Source organism: Diorhabda carinulata, chromosome 4 (genome assembly GCF_026250575.1).
Source record: "Diorhabda carinulata isolate Delta chromosome 4, icDioCari1.1, whole genome shotgun sequence".
NCBI lineage: Eukaryota > Metazoa > Arthropoda > Insecta > Coleoptera > Chrysomelidae > Diorhabda > Diorhabda carinulata.
This window is the reverse complement of record NC_079463.1, coordinates 28,708,100-28,730,211: the sequence shown is the minus strand read 5'-3', so window position 1 is coordinate 28,730,211 and position 22,112 is coordinate 28,708,100. Positions and strand designations below refer to the sequence as shown.

The 22,112-nt window shown below is 32.3% G+C and overlaps 1 protein-coding gene across 2 annotated transcripts in view; it reads left to right on the top strand.

Annotated features, from left to right (window-relative positions):
* Positions 1-22,112, top strand: part of LOC130892736 (homeotic protein distal-less-like) — a 173,434-nt gene that overhangs the window by 14,166 nt on the left and 137,156 nt on the right. For both annotated transcript variants that reach the window (XM_057798307.1, XM_057798306.1), the window contains exon 2: positions 5,918-6,099. In XM_057798307.1, coding sequence (XP_057654290.1) covers positions 5,918-6,099 — 182 coding nt within the window. The remainder of the gene's footprint in view (positions 1-5,917; positions 6,100-22,112) is intronic.

Genomic DNA, 22,112 nt, shown 5'->3' with positions numbered 1-22,112 from the left:
AGAAATTTCCTTTAGACAAAAGATGGAGATCTTTTCATTATCTACAAAAGTGTCCCCTATCATTTTTCTCGGAAATTCGATATTTTTCGAGATAATGGGACCCAAAAGTCCGCTCATTCTCACGATGCTGGATCTCTGCGAGTGCCGCTGTCTAGACATTGACTTGGGTAAGCAGGCGGATAATTTTTTTCATATCTCGGCCAAAAATTAACATTTTTTCATGATTCAAAGTTTATTGCTATGGGAAAACCAATCCCGATTGCGGCATGTTACTCGCAGTCCGTTTCTATTTGCCAAGAATATTTAAAAAAGCGGTCAAAGTATTTTTTTACAATATTTTGAGTCTATTTCATTAATCTATTCATATTTTTTCCAAAAATGTGTGAATTAAGACAAAAGTTTGTAAAAACTAAAAAACAAACATAAAAATATCTAAATAAAGATAAAAATAAAATTTCAATGGCAAGTGATTGCGCATTTTTTTGTATTTTAAAATATTGAGCCATTAATTCCGAACGTGTAGTTTTAAGAGTCGCTCAAATTGAGTTGCACCACACGTACCCCAGAAAGGAAGGGCATAGACTATTATGTTGAGCATTAAGTTCAGTTCTTTGGAAACTGATCTCAACGAAAAACAGGAGGAACTTAATTTTTTAGATAATGTCACAATATGTAACTCCCATTTCAAGGAATTGTCCACAACAAACAATAAGAATTTCACAAATTCAACGACGTCATTGCTGGTGTTATTTAATAAAGGCTGCAATGTATTTTTATATGACAAAACTTGAAGTAGGCTTATTTCTTAGATCATTCACAATGGTTCATGTTTCTTCAGAAACATTACGAGAATTGGTGAGTCTTTAATTATAATAAATATCTTTGGCAGCTTTGGTAATTTCTTGAATTACCCGAAACTCTACAGTATTTTCAAAATCAGTCAACGTTGTTCGAAAGTCACTGGATGTTGAGCATTATGTTGTTCGATGTAATTAGATTTGAAATCTTGCCTTTCACTTACTTTACAAGAAAAAACTTTTAGGGAAGAAAGAATTTTTTTCTTCAAAAAGAGGCATACGTACACACTTCATTAAATATATTAAACTTGTGTAAAAATATATGCTTTATAATGAGACGGTGTTACGTCAATTCCGACATATTCGATTGAACCACTTCACTTTAATCGGTTGATATGAAGTGAAAATAAAAAATTGTGGAACTTGATAAACAGCTGTCTTCTTTTTACCTAACTGCGTACGTCTATGTGTCAAGAATTGTTAAATACATCGGTAATGCAGAGAACCAGCTGTGGTAATAATCTCTTCCTCGTTAACAATGTACGTGTGTGTCTGTAGGTTTTTTCAAACTGTATAAAATTTTTATTAAACTTTAATATACAAGGTGTTTCGAAACACGAACTCATCATATATCTTCCAAATAATCTGTGAAATTTATTTTTATTTAGCTATATCTTTCGATGTACTTGTAATTTTGTTAATTCATTAAAAATTCGTGGTTCTATATATGCCACGTACTAAATACTGTCTGCTGATCTTTTTTAGTTCGTTTTTTTTTATAATTATGTTTCGACGATACAATTTAGCAGTTTTACTTCATTTTACTTAATCCGAAAATTAAGTGCCTACCCATGTTACTTAGAGGATATTATAAGTAATGTTTGATAAAATTTACAAGGTTAGGATTGTATCATAATATATTTTAAACAAAGTACAACAAAACATACAAAACTCATTTATTGTAAATTTTCAAAGTATGTATATAAATGTATTTATGCTGATGCATATTTATGTGAAACGATAAGGAATTGTATACGTTTATAAGAAGGTAATTTTTCATTGAAATATTAAATAAAAAGCTTTTCCAAATAACAGACTAAAAAATATAATTTTCTTGTATAAATTTTTTTACAATAGGTCGTTAAAAATAATAGATGCAGATTATAATAAAGTTATAAAAGTATATTTTAAACATATGGGTACTGAAATGTGACAAAAATTTAATCAAATGGAAACTATTACTTCCTAATAATTAGTTGGAAAATCCTCTATTAAATAAAGTTCAAATTCATCCTTATACATACTAACGTACAATCTGATATACTTGAAATCATTCAAAAATGGTTGTAATGTGTTAAAAAATAGTTAGAATTAATTAATATAGTAGAGAAAAGGAGCAAAACGGTATATTTAAAAATAAAATTATGTAGATAAGAAAAAATGTATAATTCTGGAAACTACTATCTTTTGATTGTATTATGAAATATGGAAACAAAAATAATTCTCAATATATCAGCTGGGAGTGCGCCAACTCGTGATTTTAATACCCGCCATAAAACTTTAATTTCTATTACAATGTGCCAACTCGTGATCTTGGTTGTCATGAATATTAGACAACTCGTGACCGAGGATTATGCAGCTCGAGATTTTAATTATGAAACGAAAACAAAAATAGAATATATATTTACAATGCATTTAGGTGAAAAATATTTTACATTCCAGGCACAAAACAAAAAAAAAAATAAAAAACAATAAAAAAATATTAAATTTAGTTTCACAAATTAATATTCTTTTATTTTATATAACTAACCTAACATAAATTAACCAATTGCAAGTATGCATTATCAGCTTTGTTTGCGGAGCAATCAGAAACTATCAGAAATTGTCCAAGTCATGGGCACTAGTTTTTTGGCGTTGGCAAAACTAAAATTTCTCACTGCTGATAAATAGTCAGGTATTCGTAGTTGAAAACTATTTTATGATAGTCAGAAAAGTCCGCGGATTTGTAGGAAATTTTGTGTTAGAGATCTGCGCAGTTGAATAATAATTAGAAAGCTTTTGCTTTATTTGGGATTTGAACTAGTGTGCATTTATGATTATTGCTGATTTGAATTTTTTATTTTTCATAATTGAGTTGAAAATATATAATATATTTATACTTTCACGCCAAGCTCTCTTTCAACTATAGATACACAACAAATGGAAACTAATAGTTTTAAAATTATTTTTACCAACGATGAACTAAGCTCTTTATTGAGTGACGAAGAGATAATTAAGGACTATTTAGAGGTAACTGTACACCAGCATAAAAAATAGAATTCATTGAATAGAATAAGTAATATAAATAAATTTATAGTTTACTGGACTATATCCTAAAGAGATGCTGCTGACCGATTTGGCATTGTACTCAGTTTTTGAGTAAGGTTGTGCAGAGAACACCTCAATATTTAACCAATTTTTCTCCTAATGTCATAACCTGGCCAACAGCTGAAGAACAAAAATGCATATAAGGCACCAGTTTTCAACCAAAGGATTCTCAAAAGTTATAGGCGCACTAGTTGGAACCCATCTTAAAGACAAAAATTAGTGAAATTATAGTTATAGATATGTTGTCGTGTTCTGGTTTGTTTAATTGACAGATAATATTAATCCATTCTCAGAGCACAAGGATCATAAATAAGTAACAGACTTGAATCAAACCGCACGTAAAAAAATTGTAAATTCTAGAAATTCAATTTTTGGATTTTTCAATATTATAAGGTGGATTAGGTATTCAATTCTAAGTAAAACTCTTAATGGATTCGTCACTAGTTGTATTATGTACTCGAACTACCTTTTCGTTTACCTGAAATATCCCGAGTTGGCGTATCCTTATCTCAAGGGATTAAAAATCGTCACGAGTTGTAGTCCACCTTATAAGCTGGAAAAAATATTATTGTGAAATCCTGCATTGACTAAATTGTGCTGTAATTGAAAATGTGTATGTGTATGTGCATTTGTAGGTATATGTTTCTGAATCTTCGTCTTTTCATTCGGTACAGTATATAATTGAAATTTGTTATATGTGGAATGCTATTTGGTAGATATGGATGAAGCTGGAAATAGAGATTTTCTGATGTTTTGCTTAGGTTATTGTAATCTTCTCTCCATCTAATGCTAATAGATTTTTTATGTTTGCTAATTAAATCGGCACTTTAAGCAACGTTACATCCATAAATTATAGTTTAAATATGAAAACTTCCAAGTATAAGTGAGCTTCTTCTTACAAATCCAGAATATGAACTGTCGCAAGTAGACTCGGTCGATCATTCCATGAATACTATTGTCCAACTCCCACATTTTCTCTTTTTTTTTAATTCTATGATTCACTGCCTTTTCTCATCTTTCAGACATTATTTACATTATTATCTAAAAACAGCTGCTACTTTACAAAAGCATACTACTGACTAATTCCACTGTGCCATCAACACTTTTACTTGAATGTTTGTTTGTAAATGATTTAAAATAATTATTTACGCCAAATTTTCCATAATCACACTATTCGTATATTCACCATAGACTTAAGACTGCCCCTAGCCAGTTGCGACTAAACTGTTAAGAATATACAACTTGGACTTCCTCACTAAATGGGAAAACGTCCAATCGTATTTTAGGTTCAATTAGTTGGGAAGAGATACTTGGAATTAGAATAAAACGAAATTACTAACCTTTATTGGTAAATAGGTCTCAGAAGCCTGACCTAGAGATAGCGGTATTTGCTTGAAAAATACCACTGTAGAAAATACACAATATATACAGCATCTGTTTCAAATTTGAAGATGCCACGTTATTTAATATTTGTTTGGCAGCAGTCAATAGTGAACGTTTTCACTGAATTTGTCAACATGGAAAAATTTAGTCATCGTTAAGTGATACAATACTTTTATTTGAATGGCCTTATCCCAACCAATATAAAAGCTGAACTGGATTCTACTCTGGGTGAGACTGCTCCATCGTTATCAACGAAGACCAGCATAGCTGTGGTCGGATAAATGGGGTGACGATTTCAGAAATGTTGTAGGTATTTCAAAAAGTGCGCTAAATCGCATATTAACTGAAAATTTTGACATGAGAAACAAATAGAACAAAAACAGCGTCGTTTCACAGAAATAAAGACAAATTTTTGCGCCGTCTCATAACTTGGATGAAACGTGAGTCCATCACTTCACACCCGAAACAAAAATCAAAACAATGGACTGAAAAGGGAGTACCGGCTCTAAAGAAGCCATTCCATTTGGAGGCAAGGTTATGGCGTCGGTTTTTTCGGAATTTATTGCAACGCTTGAGCGTAGAAATAAAAAACTGCCACGTTTGACTGAAAAAAAAGTGTTATTTGATATAGACAATGCACCAACCTACACAATCGCTATTGCAATGGCCAAAATTCGTGCATTAAAGTTTAAATTGCTAGTTCATGTCCCCGTTGTGCCAGATTTAGCCCCCTTGGATTGTTTTCTATTTCCAGACTTGAAAAAATAGTTTAGTGGTCAAAAAGTATCAAACTTATTGAACACGCTGGGAAAAGTATATATTTTCTCCCAATTTTTTTGTGATCTTTTTGTTGGGCTAGGTACTTCCGGAACCATCTTCGTACATGAAAAAAATCTCATGATACGGCTATGTAATTTTTCATACAAATGCCTTTCAGTCTGTAAAATCCTTTTTCTATTATTCCTCACGGCTTACGATTATGAAAAACCAATAATAGACCGATAACTTGTATCAAGTATTATTTAAGTAATTTATGATAATTTTAGGAAACATTTCAATTATTCTGTAATAATATGACCGTACTTGGATTAGTAATTAGGTTTCACTACTTTCTTGTACAAAATTGATCATAACAACTAATTGTATGTCAAAGAAGAACAAAAACTGTAGTCGAATGAACAAAACTGATCATTGCAAAGAAGAAAAAGTAAGAAATAATTAGTTTTACTGTTAACAATCTCTACTATGCAATTTTAATAGCTAGTTTTACTACACAAAATATTAATATTGTGCGACGATTGATAATCCAAGTCTTCTATAATTCTCATAGTAAAAAAAATCTCCTGAAACATGATCTTTTTTATTTACAGACAAATGTTTATCGTTAGACAGGCCGTCGGGTGGTGGCAAAGGTAAAAAAATGCGAAAACCCCGTACGATATATTCCAGTCTTCAATTACAACAACTAAATAGGAGGTTCCAAAGGACACAGTACCTGGCCTTACCAGAAAGGGCAGAGCTGGCGGCCAGTTTGGGACTAACACAAACTCAGGTAAGTTTTTAATTAATATTAATAATTTTTTTATTGAAAACTAGACGATATTCAATTTTTAAATCGATTCGAAGAATCATCAGTGAATCACGTCTTCTATCAAGAATTCTTTTATATGGGATATTCTTAAAATCAAGGATTCTTCAAACAAAAACTAATTTCTGATTTAAATTATACTCTAATAGAAATATATTTTGATTAAATTATCGTTTGAAACTTAGTTGTATGCGTTCGTATCTTTATAGTTACCCGTTAGTCTATACAAGAAAACCAAGTGATTTATTTACGTAGATAAATGATTTTACAAAAACCAAATGAAAATTATCCAATGGTGTTAAATCACACGATCTTGGTGGTCAATTAATTGGACCATTAAGAAAAATTATTCTTTCATCAAAAGTTTCGTTAAGTAGATCAATTCCTGTTGGAACCAAATTTCCGCAAGATTCATACCAAATAATGAGGTTGAAAACATATTTACCATCCCCAAACAGCAATTTTCTGTGATATTTTTACAAATACTTGTCGATTATACTCATTCAACCGACGTATATTTTGGTCTTTGGCTTTAAGTCTGGCACAAGTTGATAGATTTTAAGCCAACTATAGTTTCATAAAATGCAATCCAAATGCTGACAACGGTAACGAATTGATTGCTTTGGACCTTCTTCAATGTGGAGTCTCACAGAATAAAAATTATCGGTAAGATTAAACGTGGTCCGAAAACAATCCATTGTTAATTAGCTGCTCCAGAGGACCATTATCTGCGCCATAAAATGGACGAAGTGCTCTATAATCTAGACGAATATAACCATGATTTTCATAATTTCGAAGCGGTAGTTTTATGTAAGTCTTTCCATTATGACATGAAGATGTGTTGTCAAATGATACAGTCTTTCCAATTCAAAGTTATCAACCTTTAAAAACAAACATCTGTGTAAATGATGTATCCTTCCCAAAGTGGAGGTATTATACCCTCTAAGTAATTATGTTGTATCAATATATACGTAGCTAAGTTTGTAGATGGAAATATTTTGAATGTTGATCTCTGCAAAGCACATATCAATGAGATAGTCCGACGATATTGAGAGAGGGTAATCAAACTGGAATGCAGCACAGAAGCGGCACAGATTTATCCAAATACTTGTTTATGTCCAGCAGTAGGCACAGACTAGCTGAATGGTGATGATCATGAAGACCTACACATCTACTTTAAAGTAAATAACCTTTTTTATACTCAAAAATAAGTAGTGATTAATATAATAAGAAGAAATTTTACTTGAATTGTTTAGGTACATGAACGTTGCTGATTATGAATCGAAACAGTTTTATCAATTGTGAATTTAGTGGTGGAGCCAATTGAATAAAAGTCCTAAAAGTAAATTTATTGCTCCATTCCAATTGAGACATATAAGTTACGTATTTACCACTTTTCCTTTATATTTATATTTATATAAAAAAGTTGATATGAATTTCTCAGTCGATAATGAATGTCTAGCTTTTTTATCGACAACCAGAGATAGCATTTTTATTTTATATTAGTTCGGTTGTTAACAGAATAAAGTCATTATTAAGTTTAAAAATAATTTAAAATTGAAACGCACATCATCAACACAACAACAACCAAAATTTGAATCATTGGTCCTTCGAGCCGGATTCGGTGAATTTTTCACTAAACCTCTTTAAGAAAATTGGATCCTTAGAAGCCGGTATTTACGCGCAGTCGACAGAAAACACATTAACTACATTAACAAATTTTACTTTGGATGCAGGGAAGATTAGTGCACCTTCAAATCACAGATAAGTTCTTTCTTTTTCCTTCTAGCTATGTATTTATGCGGTTAGAAAGTAATTTATTCGATTTATTTGAATAAAAAAGTTTATTATCTACATTGTATTCATGAATACGACTGTCACTCTTGCAAAATCTATACAGAATGAATCCTGATAAGTCAGTGGTGGCACGTGGTGAAATAATTTAGGAGCTCTGAAATGTTTCTAATAAAACTTACCACCTTTTTGTCTTCTTCTTCAAATATAACTTGATTTTATCGGATTTGTTAGTGAAACGATGAATTGTTGTAGCAGTTTTGAAACAAGAAAAATAATAATCACCAAGCATCACTTTACGTCTTTTCCTGTACTTTTATTGTCCAATGTTCCAGTTTTCAACTTGAAAACGTTCAAAAATTCCATGTTGAAAGATTGTTCACTGAACTGTATACTTTGGTACTAAAGACAGGATCTTCATTGCGATGTTGCAATCTATTTCCTATAAATTGTATTCTTTTTTTATTAGCAAATTCTCCAAACGCTTTGCCATTAAAATTGTCTATTTTGGATACAAACTTTTTTCCAGCCCTTTTGACTAGTTTATTGTATTAGTGTTCAGAAAGATCGTTGGATCTCTGATATTGTCTAGAGAGTTGTTACTACAATTTCTGATTTTGGTAGGGTAAGGAGGATTTTTGTGAGGAATTTTGATATAGGAGTTGCTCCTCTGCACGACTGGGGTTGTGGTGGTTTTGTTAGGATGTGTTTGTCTAGCTACTTCTAGCGGGGTTTTTTGACCGAGATAACGAAGTAAGGCTTGTAAGTAAAAACGGTTCTATATTTTTTTGAGAGATTTTTTTGTTTTTTCAATATTTCTTTTGTGTTTTTGTTTTTTTATGTTTTTCTTAATCTAATTTGGGGTGGTCGGGTACAGCTGCTGCTGCATTATTCCCTATCGTCGGCCATTTGGCTAGAGAACTGGTTCACTAGGTTGCATGGAACCGCAGAAAACCTGCAACACCGACGATCGACGAACATTGTGGGTAGATATTGGGGGTCGGAATTTATCTGATTGATATTGGGGGATGATCGAGGAAATTAAGGTAGGTTTCGGGGAGATCATCGTATACTGTTGCTAGCAGTCGAAGTGGCGGGTAAGGGAGTTTTTTGGGCTTTGCGCCTATGGGCCGCATATTGGGTTTCTTTCGCAGCGGAATTACTTGATTGGATGGTTCTAATCACATAGCGGGCTTGGAGAGCATTTAGGCGGTTTGGAATGGGGGTTATGCCAGCATTGACATAAACGGTGTTGTTAGGGCTAAACCTACACTTGTATTGGTAGTACCTGAGAATGGATTGCTTGCAGGTCAGGAGTCTTTTGAGGAGATTTTCGGGCAAAGTGCTAAAGACGTTTGCTCTATATTCAATAATGCACGTATGCGTACGTATTGGATCTTCACTGTGGGCTCAAGAGGGACTGGAGTGTCATACGTATAGATAATATAGAGAAATGGGGCCAGGATGGAACCTTGCGGAACGCCAGTAAGTGGGGCAAAAGATTCGGAAAGGCAATGGCCAGCTTTGACATTGATGGAGTACGAAATTTAATACAGTTGATAATTTTTGACAAAGAATAAGCAAAATATAATTGAGCCATATTATTGTTTGATTATCATATTTATGTATCGTAGATCGGTGATGGCTATTATCACCTAGGCATTGTCGTCACTAAAAAGTAAAAGGGGAAAAGAATGTACTGCTTTTGTGGTCATAATCACAAATCCAATTGGTTTTGACGCAAATATTTTGAGTGAAGTTTTTTATATAAAAAACTTAACTTCAATATTTTTGATAGTGGTCCACCTTTCGTTTTTATTTCTACCTTTTGTTCTAACGAATGAAACGTTGTGATGAGAGAAAAGATAAAATATCTTTGTATTACCAAAGATCCTCTTAGCTCTCTAATCTTCTTTTCTATATGCCTTCTCGCCGAAGACTTTTGTTGTCTTTCTGTTGAATTCCAATGAAGATTTTGTTTTGGCGGTCTCTCGTTCGTCATTAGTGTGACATAACCTTAACATTCCAGTTGTTTTATTCTTATATCATCCACTATTATATGATTTATACCATAATTTTACGAACGCGGCTCAATTCAATTCATAACTGTCACTTCGAGTGCGTGTATATTTTTTTGTACATTTTTTCTTTCATGCAAAAATGCTTGAATCTTTCTCCAGGTCTTCTATAGACTCGTCCTCTCCTATCGCTACCATGGAGGCACATTATGCTTTCGTCTGAGAATAGTACGAAGCCTCATTATTCGTCAGTCCAATTAAAGTGTTCTATGCCAAATAGAGATCTAAGAAATTCGTAAACTTTCTTTCTCTATAGTAGCAGTTCTCTTAAGCAGCACAGATCCACTTAAACAAGCTCCCTAATCTGGATCGGTGGGATGGGGGTTAATTTGGGGTCGGTAGATGGCTCTTTTGGCTCAAGGTTATCTATCTCAAGTCTTCTTCTGACTAACTAGCCACTCCACGTGCTTATCTGAGCTCTTGTTGGGCTTGAGCAACAGTGAGGGCCCGATGTGCTGTCAATGGATTGGTCAGCACACTGGCCACGTCTCGTTGACTTTGTCCTTGTCGCAATAGTGCAACCGCTTGAGCAGGTTTATCTTTAGTTGTGTTTAGGTAGAATTGTTGTTTGTAGCTTTAAAATTTTACTAAAAAATACAATTTCGTGTTCAGGTTTTTTGCCTTTGACCTGTGATTACAGGGGTGTTGCTGGAGTCGATTTTTAAGCTCACGAGTGTGTTTTTGTGGTATTCTCAGTAGAAGCCTTCCAACCGTCCAAGTCATTCATCCTATTTAGTACATACTATTTACAGTGCCATGTCTACTGTTGTACCTTCAAGACCTTATTATTAGTGGTCACAAGAATCATTTTGAATATACAAACATTACATTCTACTTACAAAAACAAATTCTGTACTCTCGTTGGAGATATAGAACATACTGGCCTATTCTGAAGGTGACAAAAAGTAATTTAGGTAATAAAATAGAATTTTAGAGAATTTAATGTTGCCATTGAGAATAGTACCTGAAAAATAAGGATAACTTCCTGATAGTTACCGAATTATTGGTCGTTTAATTGAGTTATGGGTTATTACAAAAGTCTTATCAATACTAATTAAGTCATATTAGTAAATTTAGAGGAAACGTACTTTAAAGGATTATGCAAATGTTACTTAATTCTACTAATTCGAATGATATATAGTATTAAACCAAATACCATGAAATTATTATCGAATAAAATACTAATTATGTCAAAAAAATATAGTAACTGAATAGAGTAGTGGTTCCTCGACGTAAATTCCATAGTTTTAGCTCTAAATAAATGTCCCAAATTCATTCTCTGACGTATTTTGAAATTATGTTAACGCGATATAACTGGAATAATTTTCAGATTATGCAAATGATGAGTTTAAAATATACAAAAATGAACATATAAATATATATCTATCAAAATTACCGGAACTGGAATTTCTTAAGCAATACGCATTTTTCTGTCTTTTAATTTGATTTTGTATAAAGTGAATATTTCGAGAAAGAATAGGATGAGAGTGATCAGAAGTTTAGGGAGGATTTAACTTCATCTGTGCGACATAAAAGATGAAACACTAAGAAAATAACGGAGAGAAACGTTAAGAAAACCAGGCACAGTATGCGTTTGTAAGGGTAGCCATTCAACGGATTCCTCTACGGCTTTACTAGATTTAACTGAAACTATTAGATTTGCTCTCGATTTTTCCATATCTATCTTTTTGTGCTAGCAAACAATCATAATAAAAAATTAAGAACTTAACCTGCCGATGAGTACTTCGGCACGCCAGAAAAAAATTGTCTTTGTATTCGTAGATGCTGGTAATAATCGATATTGAAATTCAAAGACACATCGAATTTAAAGAACAGATTTTTTCTGTCTCTATAGCCATTCTGATACCTCGTTACTTCCAAATGATCAACGAGTCAGTTTTTCAATTTTCTAAATTTTTTAATTAAAATGCATACGTAACTAATACACTTGATTTTGGACACTCAATAATTTTATTTTCATTTTTCTCTTTATTTGCCCGTTATTTCAACAAAATCCATTTTGACCCTACTATTACATTAGTGATCTACAAGTGCACTGATTTCGTGTGCACACGGACCAGTAAAAACTTCGAACGTCTCTTTAGACTGGGATGCTGGAGGGGGCTGGAGATTGATAAAGCACATATTATAATCCGATTTATAGGGAACTAGATATTGTTATTAGCGCCAGGCAAAGTGAATGACTGGATAGAAATTGATTAGTTTCTTTTGCAATAGAAGGCATTAAATTAAGAGCTGTACGTGCACTTATAGATGAACCGCTGTTATTTATATTATTGGTTGGTTGTTTGGTCATTGGTCATTTATTTAGTTGCCTACTATGGTGAGATGCATTGTTTATTCGAATGGAACTTGCTTATACAATACTTTAAAATCTTCGCATTTATACTGTAATCATAATCATTCCGAAACAGAAAAATGACCCTTATTCACATTTTGTCACTCAAATAATTCACTGCTTTCCATGTTAAAATTTAATATAGAAATTAACAAAATGTTATGGACAAATCTACTACTAGATACAGGCTTAAAACTTTTGAACCGAATTATTTCAATATTACCCAAAGACTAATGAAAATTTTCTGTCCAACGACTCCCAAATCCGTTTTTTTATTACTATTAGGTACTTTACGATTGAAATATAGTGAAAAAATTGATTTGCAGCAACGGTTCAATGTCACCAAAACGGTTTCCACCAACTGATTAATGTCAAATGCGTTTGTATTTTTAAGCAGCTGTCGATATAGAGAAAACTTTTATAATGTATTTTTATTATTCGTAATATTTCTGCTGTTTTCGAATATTTAGCCTTGCCCTGAGATTTTCTGGAGTCGCTGAGCTCCAGTTCTCGTCCAATTGATTGAACTAAAGCCTTTCAAATAAAAGTATTGTATCACATATAACGATGGCCAAGTTTTTCTATGTTTACAAATTCACTGAAAACGTTATTATTGACGACTGCCAAACAAATACTGAACAACGTGGCGTCTTCCAACTTGAAACATTTGCTGTATAGATTGTGTAATTTCTACCGCCATCTTTAGGTCAGGCCAGATACATTTGGGACTATCCTCGTAGACAGTTCAATTTCCAATACTTGAACAATGCTTTCGGGATAATAGTTTTTCCCTAAATCTAAGAAAAATTTGGGTCACTTTTAAATTATTGACGTATCAAGTATTTATTTTTCGTATTTCTTCCAGAACAGCTAATCTACGTTCTCTGAATTAATACTGTATTTAATATTAGAAATAAACGGTAAATAATTTCATAGATAAATGGCCTACGTAATAATTTTTCAAACAGGATATGAGGAAGAAAAGATAATTCATTTGGAAACTTTATAGAGCGATGATCTGTTCTTTAACAATTGCTACTACGACTGCATACGACGTATATATAGTGATTACGGCAAAAAGAACAATTTTTGTAATAATATGTATCGAATCTGTAATAGTAAGCATGAAATTCGAAATTGCGGAGCTGTTATGCCTTTCTTAAGGCAACCATTACTAATTGTTTCCATTAATAATAAACTAGAAGCGGTTTTTATACCTCAAGTTGGTATTTCTGGACAGATGGTTTAATGATGGCGAAGAAACAGTAGCTGAATTGATATTAATATAACGAGTAGACTTTATTTGTTTTAAATTCTGTTTCCCTATAATTTATTATCATTTTATATAATATTTGATATAAATACCAAAAAGTGATATAAGTATTAGTAAACACGACAAAATATGATATGAATTTGCTTGAATAAATTTCAAATTAGCGTATATCATTAATCAAGATATAAAAATTTTTAATTAAATTGGAGATTTCATGTCTTTCATATGTTAATATATAGTTCGTAAATATTTCAAGGCTACGTTTAACAACATTTTGAAGGCAAATTCATAGTATCCAAAATGGAATAGTGAAAATTATCAAATTATATAAAACGAACTCGGTACATGAGACGTGGAAGAATCAAAATGGCAATGCAACACCTATGTTGGCTTAAAGTTGAGAAAAGTGCTGTAGAAGTATTCTTTGATGGAAAACTTCACTACCCGCAACAATAATCATAAGAGGAAATCTATTTTGTTCTTCTAGTTTCTATTGTGAGTGTAGCTTCTATTATGACTGATCAGTATAAACAATTATCCTTCCTTTTCAAGTATATTGCTACAAATTGCCTTGTGTTTCCTGCAAAAAGTTTACAACAAATGATTTTCTATAACAAAGACAAGTCAAAAAATTATTTAAGAAAGATAAGAAACCAGAAAAAATCCGTCATTGAAATAATAAATTAATTATACTAATCAATAATAACAAATCATGTTAAGCTTGTGAATACAACAAATATTTGGACACTGGTTTTCCATGGAGAACTTTGAATTTCTGTCACAGAGGTATAGCCATTTTCCACAACAGTTTGGGTCATTACATCTGGATCTGAATCAAGCCAGTATTTCAATTCCTTTTAAATTATTTAAAACATATTTCCACATCCTTTCAAGATGAAAATCATTGCTAAGTTCCTTAACAGTTAATAGCTTGTTCTAAGGAACGAGTTTGTCAACATATTTTCATCTGTTTTTGTGGTTGAAAAGCGTCATTTTCACTTAAATTCAGTTTATCCTTATTAAAATCCTGATAAAAAATTATTTATTTTAAATAGGGTCATCCTATATTGCGGACATGATCAGGAAAAGCAGAAGAGGAATTCATGTATTTTAAATATCATGATGTTATCCTAGTGTGGACCTCATCAGAATAAACTGATAAGATATACGAGGGCCGTTTTTTTTCAACTTCCGATAGGCTATAAACAAAAGACACGTTCATATAAAACAATAATAGGCCAGTAAAAAGGGCTATAGGAACTTCAATTTAAATTGCTCCTGCGATATTTTTTTTTAAATTGTAGCTCGTAACGTGCACATCACTTATGAAGAATCTTATCACCACCAGAGGGGGGTGCGACCCTCGCAAAATACGCGAAAATCATTGTCTTATCAAAAAAAACTGTATATTCAGAAAGGACACAAAATTTTACAAAATAAAAGGTCCTTATAACAATTTCGCCAAATTGCACCGTATTCCTGAAAAAAATTGTTGAATTTTTCAACCAGCGCGAGGAATAAAAATCCATAACTCCCGATAGAAATGTCCGATTTTGACGAATGTTACGTCATTTTGAAGATAAATGTTTCAGCTTTCTATTGACATATTATTATCTCTCATACGCAAAGTGAGCAACAGCAACATTGCAGCTTAAGCTCTCATTACACTGCGTGAAATAATGCTCGAGTTCACTGAAATCTTGTCTCTATCTTTGTAGCGAGTAAAATTAAGAGTTGAGGAGTATTTAATTGTTAAATTCCACAGCATTTAGTCGGTACCAGTAATGCTGGTTTCAAATACAATTATTTTCAAAAGTTTGGGCTTTTTTTGGGTTATAAAATCTTGACAGAGTTGATAACTTCAAATGTTGTAATCTCAGGAATAAGCGCACGTGTTAACATAAATCAAAGTGGAATCTGGAGATGAATATCTACTCTTTTGAGAGGTTTTATGAAATTGCGCTTACTTGCAGGTATTTTAAATAAAACTTAGTCAATCTTGTAGTAGCTGAAAACATAACTCTGTCGACGTTTACTCGCATTGCATCTTATCCGGAAGGAAAATAATATCAGTCCTTGAAGGAATAACGGCATTCAAGAACGGGCAATTCAATACACCCAAAAGAACTATTCAGAAATGTACCTGGGAGGAACGCGTTCAAATTGTTATACCTTATAATTTTATGACGAAAAGTCACCGAAGAGATTGGGACATTTGTCATATCTGTGGACAAGCTTTCCAATACCCTCTTTAAAGCAAGTTGCAGCCAATGAATTCAAGTAGAGTACAAAACAGAACTCGAAACTTCTGAAAATTCCGTAGACAAAGTAGTAATGGTGAATCTGCGGTTTTCTTTAACCATTCTGTCAACTCGTTCTTGGCCCCTTCATGATGCGCATTATTAAACTTTCACACACAACATCATCACTCATGAAGTTCTCTTCATACACACGACTCATTGATGGATTTCTGCAGCACTATGGCCTTCAGCCTGTGGAAGACGATTCACATTTCGCAATTCACACTTGGCGGGAGCATCAATAATGGCGGATAGGTTTACGTGGCTGTAGCACAACGCCGACTGACGACTTAAAGTCAAAATGGCGGCGTGTGTAGTGCAAGAGCTTCTCAGTCGCCTACCGTACATGCCCGTTTTCTTCTGCTCGCGTAGCTCCTGCACGGAGCGATCGGAGACTGAAAAAAAACGACCCTCGTATTTTATTGTTATAAGGTGATCCAGAGGAATGAACGTGATCAAGGGAAGATGATGGAAAGTTATTTTAAATAGGGTTATCCATGCGATCATATCGTGGACCTTGTCAGGATTGCCCTAAATTTAGTTAATCTTGTTTCGACCTGATAAGGTCCTTATGACTTCCAAAGAAGTCAGGGAAAAATCTAATCGGAAAATTGCAGTTCAAATTCAAAGTATAGCGCTTCTTTAGAAACAGTGAATGATATGATTGCAGGTAGACGAATGGAAATTTGCCGAGTTGGAAATTTAATATTTTTTTCAATTAGATAAGTTAGTAGGGAAACATATTTGATATATATAGCACCTCTAAAATTAAAACTGATGTTATTATGGTGTCAACTTCCTCTTTATAGTTATCCTACCCAGTGGTCAATAGAAGATGTTAAAGAATATCAAAATGAGTCGTAGAATGGTAAATATTGATTGTGAATGGTATGGAAAATATTACAATGTACGAATATAACACAAAATCAATTTTATATGAATTTAATTGAAATAAATAAACCTGAAAAATTACCTACCTACCAGAAAATATGAAATTTCTTTAATTCTATTGTCACTAAATATATGTTATTACTACGTTTTTTGATAGCATCCTACGTACATTGTACATTCATCATTCTTTTTACACCAGGACTAGCTGGTTATAAAATCCTTTTGCGCACAATAATTATAGTAAGATTGAAAGATTAGAACAGCTTTTAAACGGTATTATCTTATATTTATTGAGGGTATGATTCGAGTAGCATAAAGACATAAATTTCTCATAAATACACATTAATGTTATCTGTACACAGCTTTTTTATAACAAATGAGAAAAAACAATGAAAGAAATGTAGCGATGGTTAAGAGCGATTACTCTTATTCCAACTTATCAACACTCGATGTCTTATTTCTTAACAAAAAAACACAAATACTTCAAATTAGTTCTTATACGTGTATTTTTTGTGAATAATATCTGTTTATATAGATAAGGTTTTCAGTTCATACAAGGTATAGTCAATAGACACGGGAATATTTTGAACTGTAGCCAAAAAAAAATTTAAATTAAACTCCTCTATATTATACCATCCTTGATTAGTAATCCATGATCAAATATATTTCCAGAATGCTTCTCTTGGAATGAATTGGTGTTGAATTGCTTATACATTATCACATTATTTGTGTTCGGGAAGAGCCAAACGATTCCCTTAATCGCTGATTCCATGAAATTTTCCACTGCTTCCTCTATATATCGTTCACGATTCCCCAGTGTCATCACATCCCCTTCAAAATATTCAATTATATGTGATAGATACTAATCACTTCCGCTTCCGATAATCGCTAACACAACATCCAATTCGAAAATCCAATGTTTTTAAAAGCCCCCGTATTCAAAACGAACGGTTTTTACCATAAGATTTGGTTTATCTACATTTGAGAAGGATCTTGTCTTGCAAGCAAAACTGGTAGGTCCAAATGCCAAAAGTCTCGTTTCTGCCTCAGTAACACTGTTTTTAAAATATATACGAGGATGTATTGATATCTAGTTAGCCTAGACGAGTTCCATGCATAAACAAAACTTATTAGAAGTGTCAGTGTAAAGTTTGACGTCAAAAAAGTGAACGCAATAAATTAAAAGAAAGAATAAAGAAAGAAGATGTCCACCGAAATTGTGAAAATCCAAAAATTGGAGTATCGAGCCATTATCAAGTACCTGTATCTAAAAGGGTTAAGAAATAAGCAAATTTACGAAGATATGCTAAATAATAAAAGATAATGAAAATGTGGGCTTCAAAGAAAAAGTATTTGGAAAAGTTTTTGAACATTGACAGCAAAGCCAACAAACCTGATAAAAAACATTTTCTAGCTCGAAATATTATAGCAGAACGCTTAGTATGGGTTAAAAAATACCCATCTTGAAGTATTTACGATTGGAAAATAATAATTTTTAGAGCTAGCAACCAATTTTATCACCCAGTTCTTAACTGTGAATTTTCCCTTATCACTGTGTTCTACTTTTACACTTTCACTTAGTATTTACACCAGGTCTTAAGCTTTTGTCTTCTTCAGTCTTATCTTTAGGTCCTATTGATCGAATAGCTGGAATTGACATGATCATGTATCCTTTCTTCGTGCTTTTGGTACTATCTCTTTATTTCTTCCTTAACTTTTGCTTTGTTGAGGTTCCTATGCAAATTTGCATTTTGATTATAGAATGGAGCATTCATAATAGTATCAAGTTTCGAAATATTTGAATGGATCGAATTTTAATTTATCTGGCACCGCCTTACAGATGTAGTATTTACAGATTTAGCAATTTACAAAGTGTAGACATTTGGTATTTTCGCTCGATAACCCAATTTTGTATTTAGTTCTTTCCTTTCCTTTCTCACATGCTCCTTCCAACTTAACTTAACAACTAGTTTCCTTATAGTGCCTCCCTTTAATGCCATTGGTAAGTTTTGATTTTTGTTTGTGTTTGTAAAATTTATGTCCACTTATTAATTGGTGGTTGTTTCAAGCTTTTGTATAGCATCTTCCACATTTGTTCCTGTTGAAAGGAGATTGGTATCTTCCGCAAATGTGTTGATTTTGATGTTGTTCATGTCATATAATAATAAGATCCCAATATTTTGCAATAATTTGTTCCATTCCTTGATGAGTCCTTCATGCTAGTATTTATCAAACGCTTTGAAAATATCTAAAAACAGAGCAGAACCTACTTCTTCATCTTCATAAATCTGAATTAGATCTGCGAATCTATGTACTTGGTATATTGTCGAATGTTTCCCATGGAATCTAAATTCTTCAATGCGCACATTTCCTCCTATAATAGTTTAGAGTTTTTTCAAAAATAGCTTTTCAATTGATATTGATGGCAATAGAGAAATTTCCCCGTAAGATTTAGCCCATTTGCATTCCTTCCTGGCTTCCCTTCTGAACAGATATTTTAGGTTTTTTTACAACAAATGGCATTGGAAATTTTATATGACATCGTAGGATTATTTATTCCATTCATGGAAAAATTGGATGGAATATTTCAATATGACGTAGCCCCTTGTCACAATTTGAAATTGGTTCAATCAAACGGGAAAACTTAATAGTAGTACTTAATTGGTTATTCACCGGACCTAAATACAATTGAAAACTTATGGCATAATCTCAAGAAATGTAACATGAATTGCACCACAAAAAAATGATACAGGTCTGGTTCCACGATGATGAAGTCAATAGCAAGCCGGCTAAATTAGTGCAGTTAATACCAAGATGTGTTGTTAAGGTTATTTATGCCAAAGAGGGACATACTTAATATATAGCCACTTTAATCTGAGTAAAGTGAACAGGTTTTCTCAATTTGTCCCAATTAATTCGAACAATATAGTACTTCACTTTATCCTATAGTAATTAGAAACTCTCTTCAACAATATGATCGTATTTTTGGAATTTTATTACATAAGTATTAATAGCTATGACGTTTTTTTTGTTTGAGGAATGTTTTCACGGGAATGGAAGCGTTGAATGTAGATCAGTCTCATTTTTTTAATAGAATATAGACGAAGTTGGCCTTTTCTGATTCGGTTTTGCGAAAGTGAAACCTGCAATTGCGAACACCCAGTATGGATATATAACAACTATCTTGTGCAGAATTTCTTAGAAGAATTCTTGCTTGTCATTTGTATTCTCTTTAGAAAAGTATTTTTACTGTTCGATGCAACTCTGGTTAAAAAAGACATTCTATTTGTTAGTTTCAACCAAATATGTAAATATAGGATTGTATCGGTAAAATTGGAAGGATAATACACAGGACCGGCTCTCATTTACATTTACAAATAAGACCACACGCAAATCAAAATCATCACAAAGTTAAGACTGGTACAATTCAGCTTAAGGGTATTTTTCTCAAAAAATATGCTTGTTGGCTATGGAGTCATCACAGAGGTGGTTAAGTGCTTGCGGGATTGTGGTGGGTGAGTCAAGTCGTGCGGATGGATGAATCAGAAATGTTTTGAAATCAATTTTTTCATTCGTTAGCTCATATGTCAAGTTGTTTATTAGATCTTCAAGTAATACCAACTAAAAGGAATCCAAAAACAGCAGAAGTAGTTCAAAGTTTACTGGATTGGTTAGAACAGGTTAAAAAAGTTGATGCAGATAACTAGAAATAACAAGTGATACCATAGCACAATCCCTTATAGAAGAATATGCTTCACGTGGATCTCCAGTGCCGAATCTGTTGGAACGCTGAAGCTTAGATGGATTGACTGTATGAGAGGCTAGTTAGTACTCTGGATACAAGAAGAAAATCTTTATATTTTTATTATTATAAACATAAATAATCGATTACCAATTTATCTAAAATAATTTGAAAAAAACTAGAAAAGAATATGCAATTCTTCAATTTAGTGTGTAAAGTAATGTAATTTGCTGATATTCTGTGGGATTGTGGCAAAATTAAACTCTTAAAGTGTAGTAATTCTAATATATTTCCATGTATTCATCATCAGGGACTGAAATTATCGTCAAAGTACAATTCAGAAATATCTATAGAAATATAAAAGTAATAAAAATTATTTGTATTAATTAGTTGAGAGTCGTCGTGTTCTAAAGTTTACTGTTTTTTTGAAAAAGAGTTAAATTAATTAAATTCAAAAATCAATATTCAAATTGACACTTGATAGAAAGATTTTTGTTTCTGGTTGTTATGGAAATCGTTGTTAGTTTTCATTGGTTAGATTGTAAATGACATTTAATATTTATAGGCTAGATTAGGTCATGAATAATTTTTAATATTTATTGGTTACATTATAAATGATATTCAATTTTTATAGGCTAGGTGGTTATTAATGGAACTGAAAATATATTGGTTCGATTATGAGTGACATTTTATAGGTTAGTTTGTTATGAAAGAAGCTGAATTTCATACGTCAGGTAATGTTAATTGGTTGCCTATGGTGTTGAATTTTTTTTTGTAGAATTTGTTTTTTCAAAATAGACGTTTTTTACAGTTGTTTCCTCCATAAAAAACATGAGAGGTCCAGAATACAGAAAAACACAAAAAAACTTTAAAGCACTACCTCTGGAATATTTTTAGTTTTGCATAATTTATCAAATAATACAACAGGAAAAATTGCATAATTTTATCATGAATGAAATAATCATATTATGATCATTTTATTTAGTTCCCTTTGTTATTAACCGAATTACTAGTTCGTTTTTGAAATGTTCATATTTTAAAGTTTAGCAAAATTCTCTAAACATGAGTATTTTTGTTATTGAGTAAATTTCAATAGTATCACGAGTGTTGAAGAAATACTTTCGTAAATATTATCACAAAAGTCTCTAATTGAATAAATGGTATGTTTCTGAATCTAAAAATGACCATATAAACATCCGGGAATGTTATTTACTTTCTGTAACTACTCCAGGAACGTTCAAAATATTTTTTTCGCCCACTGGAGTCATTGCACAGTTTTTTTCGAGATTTCAAAGATGTTATATTTAATAATTATTCAGAAAAGAGAAAAATTATATCTAACCGATATTAAGAATGATTTTTAGATACATTTGTATGTCGAGTTTGAAAAAAACGACTATATTTGTTGAAGTGAAGATTTTTGTTCTATCAGAACACAATACACCTCATTTGCCATATTCGCCTGATCTGATTTCTTCTTCTTTGGGTGCCATCACAGTTGGCTTCCATATTAGCTATCATATTGACTATCATTGCTTTA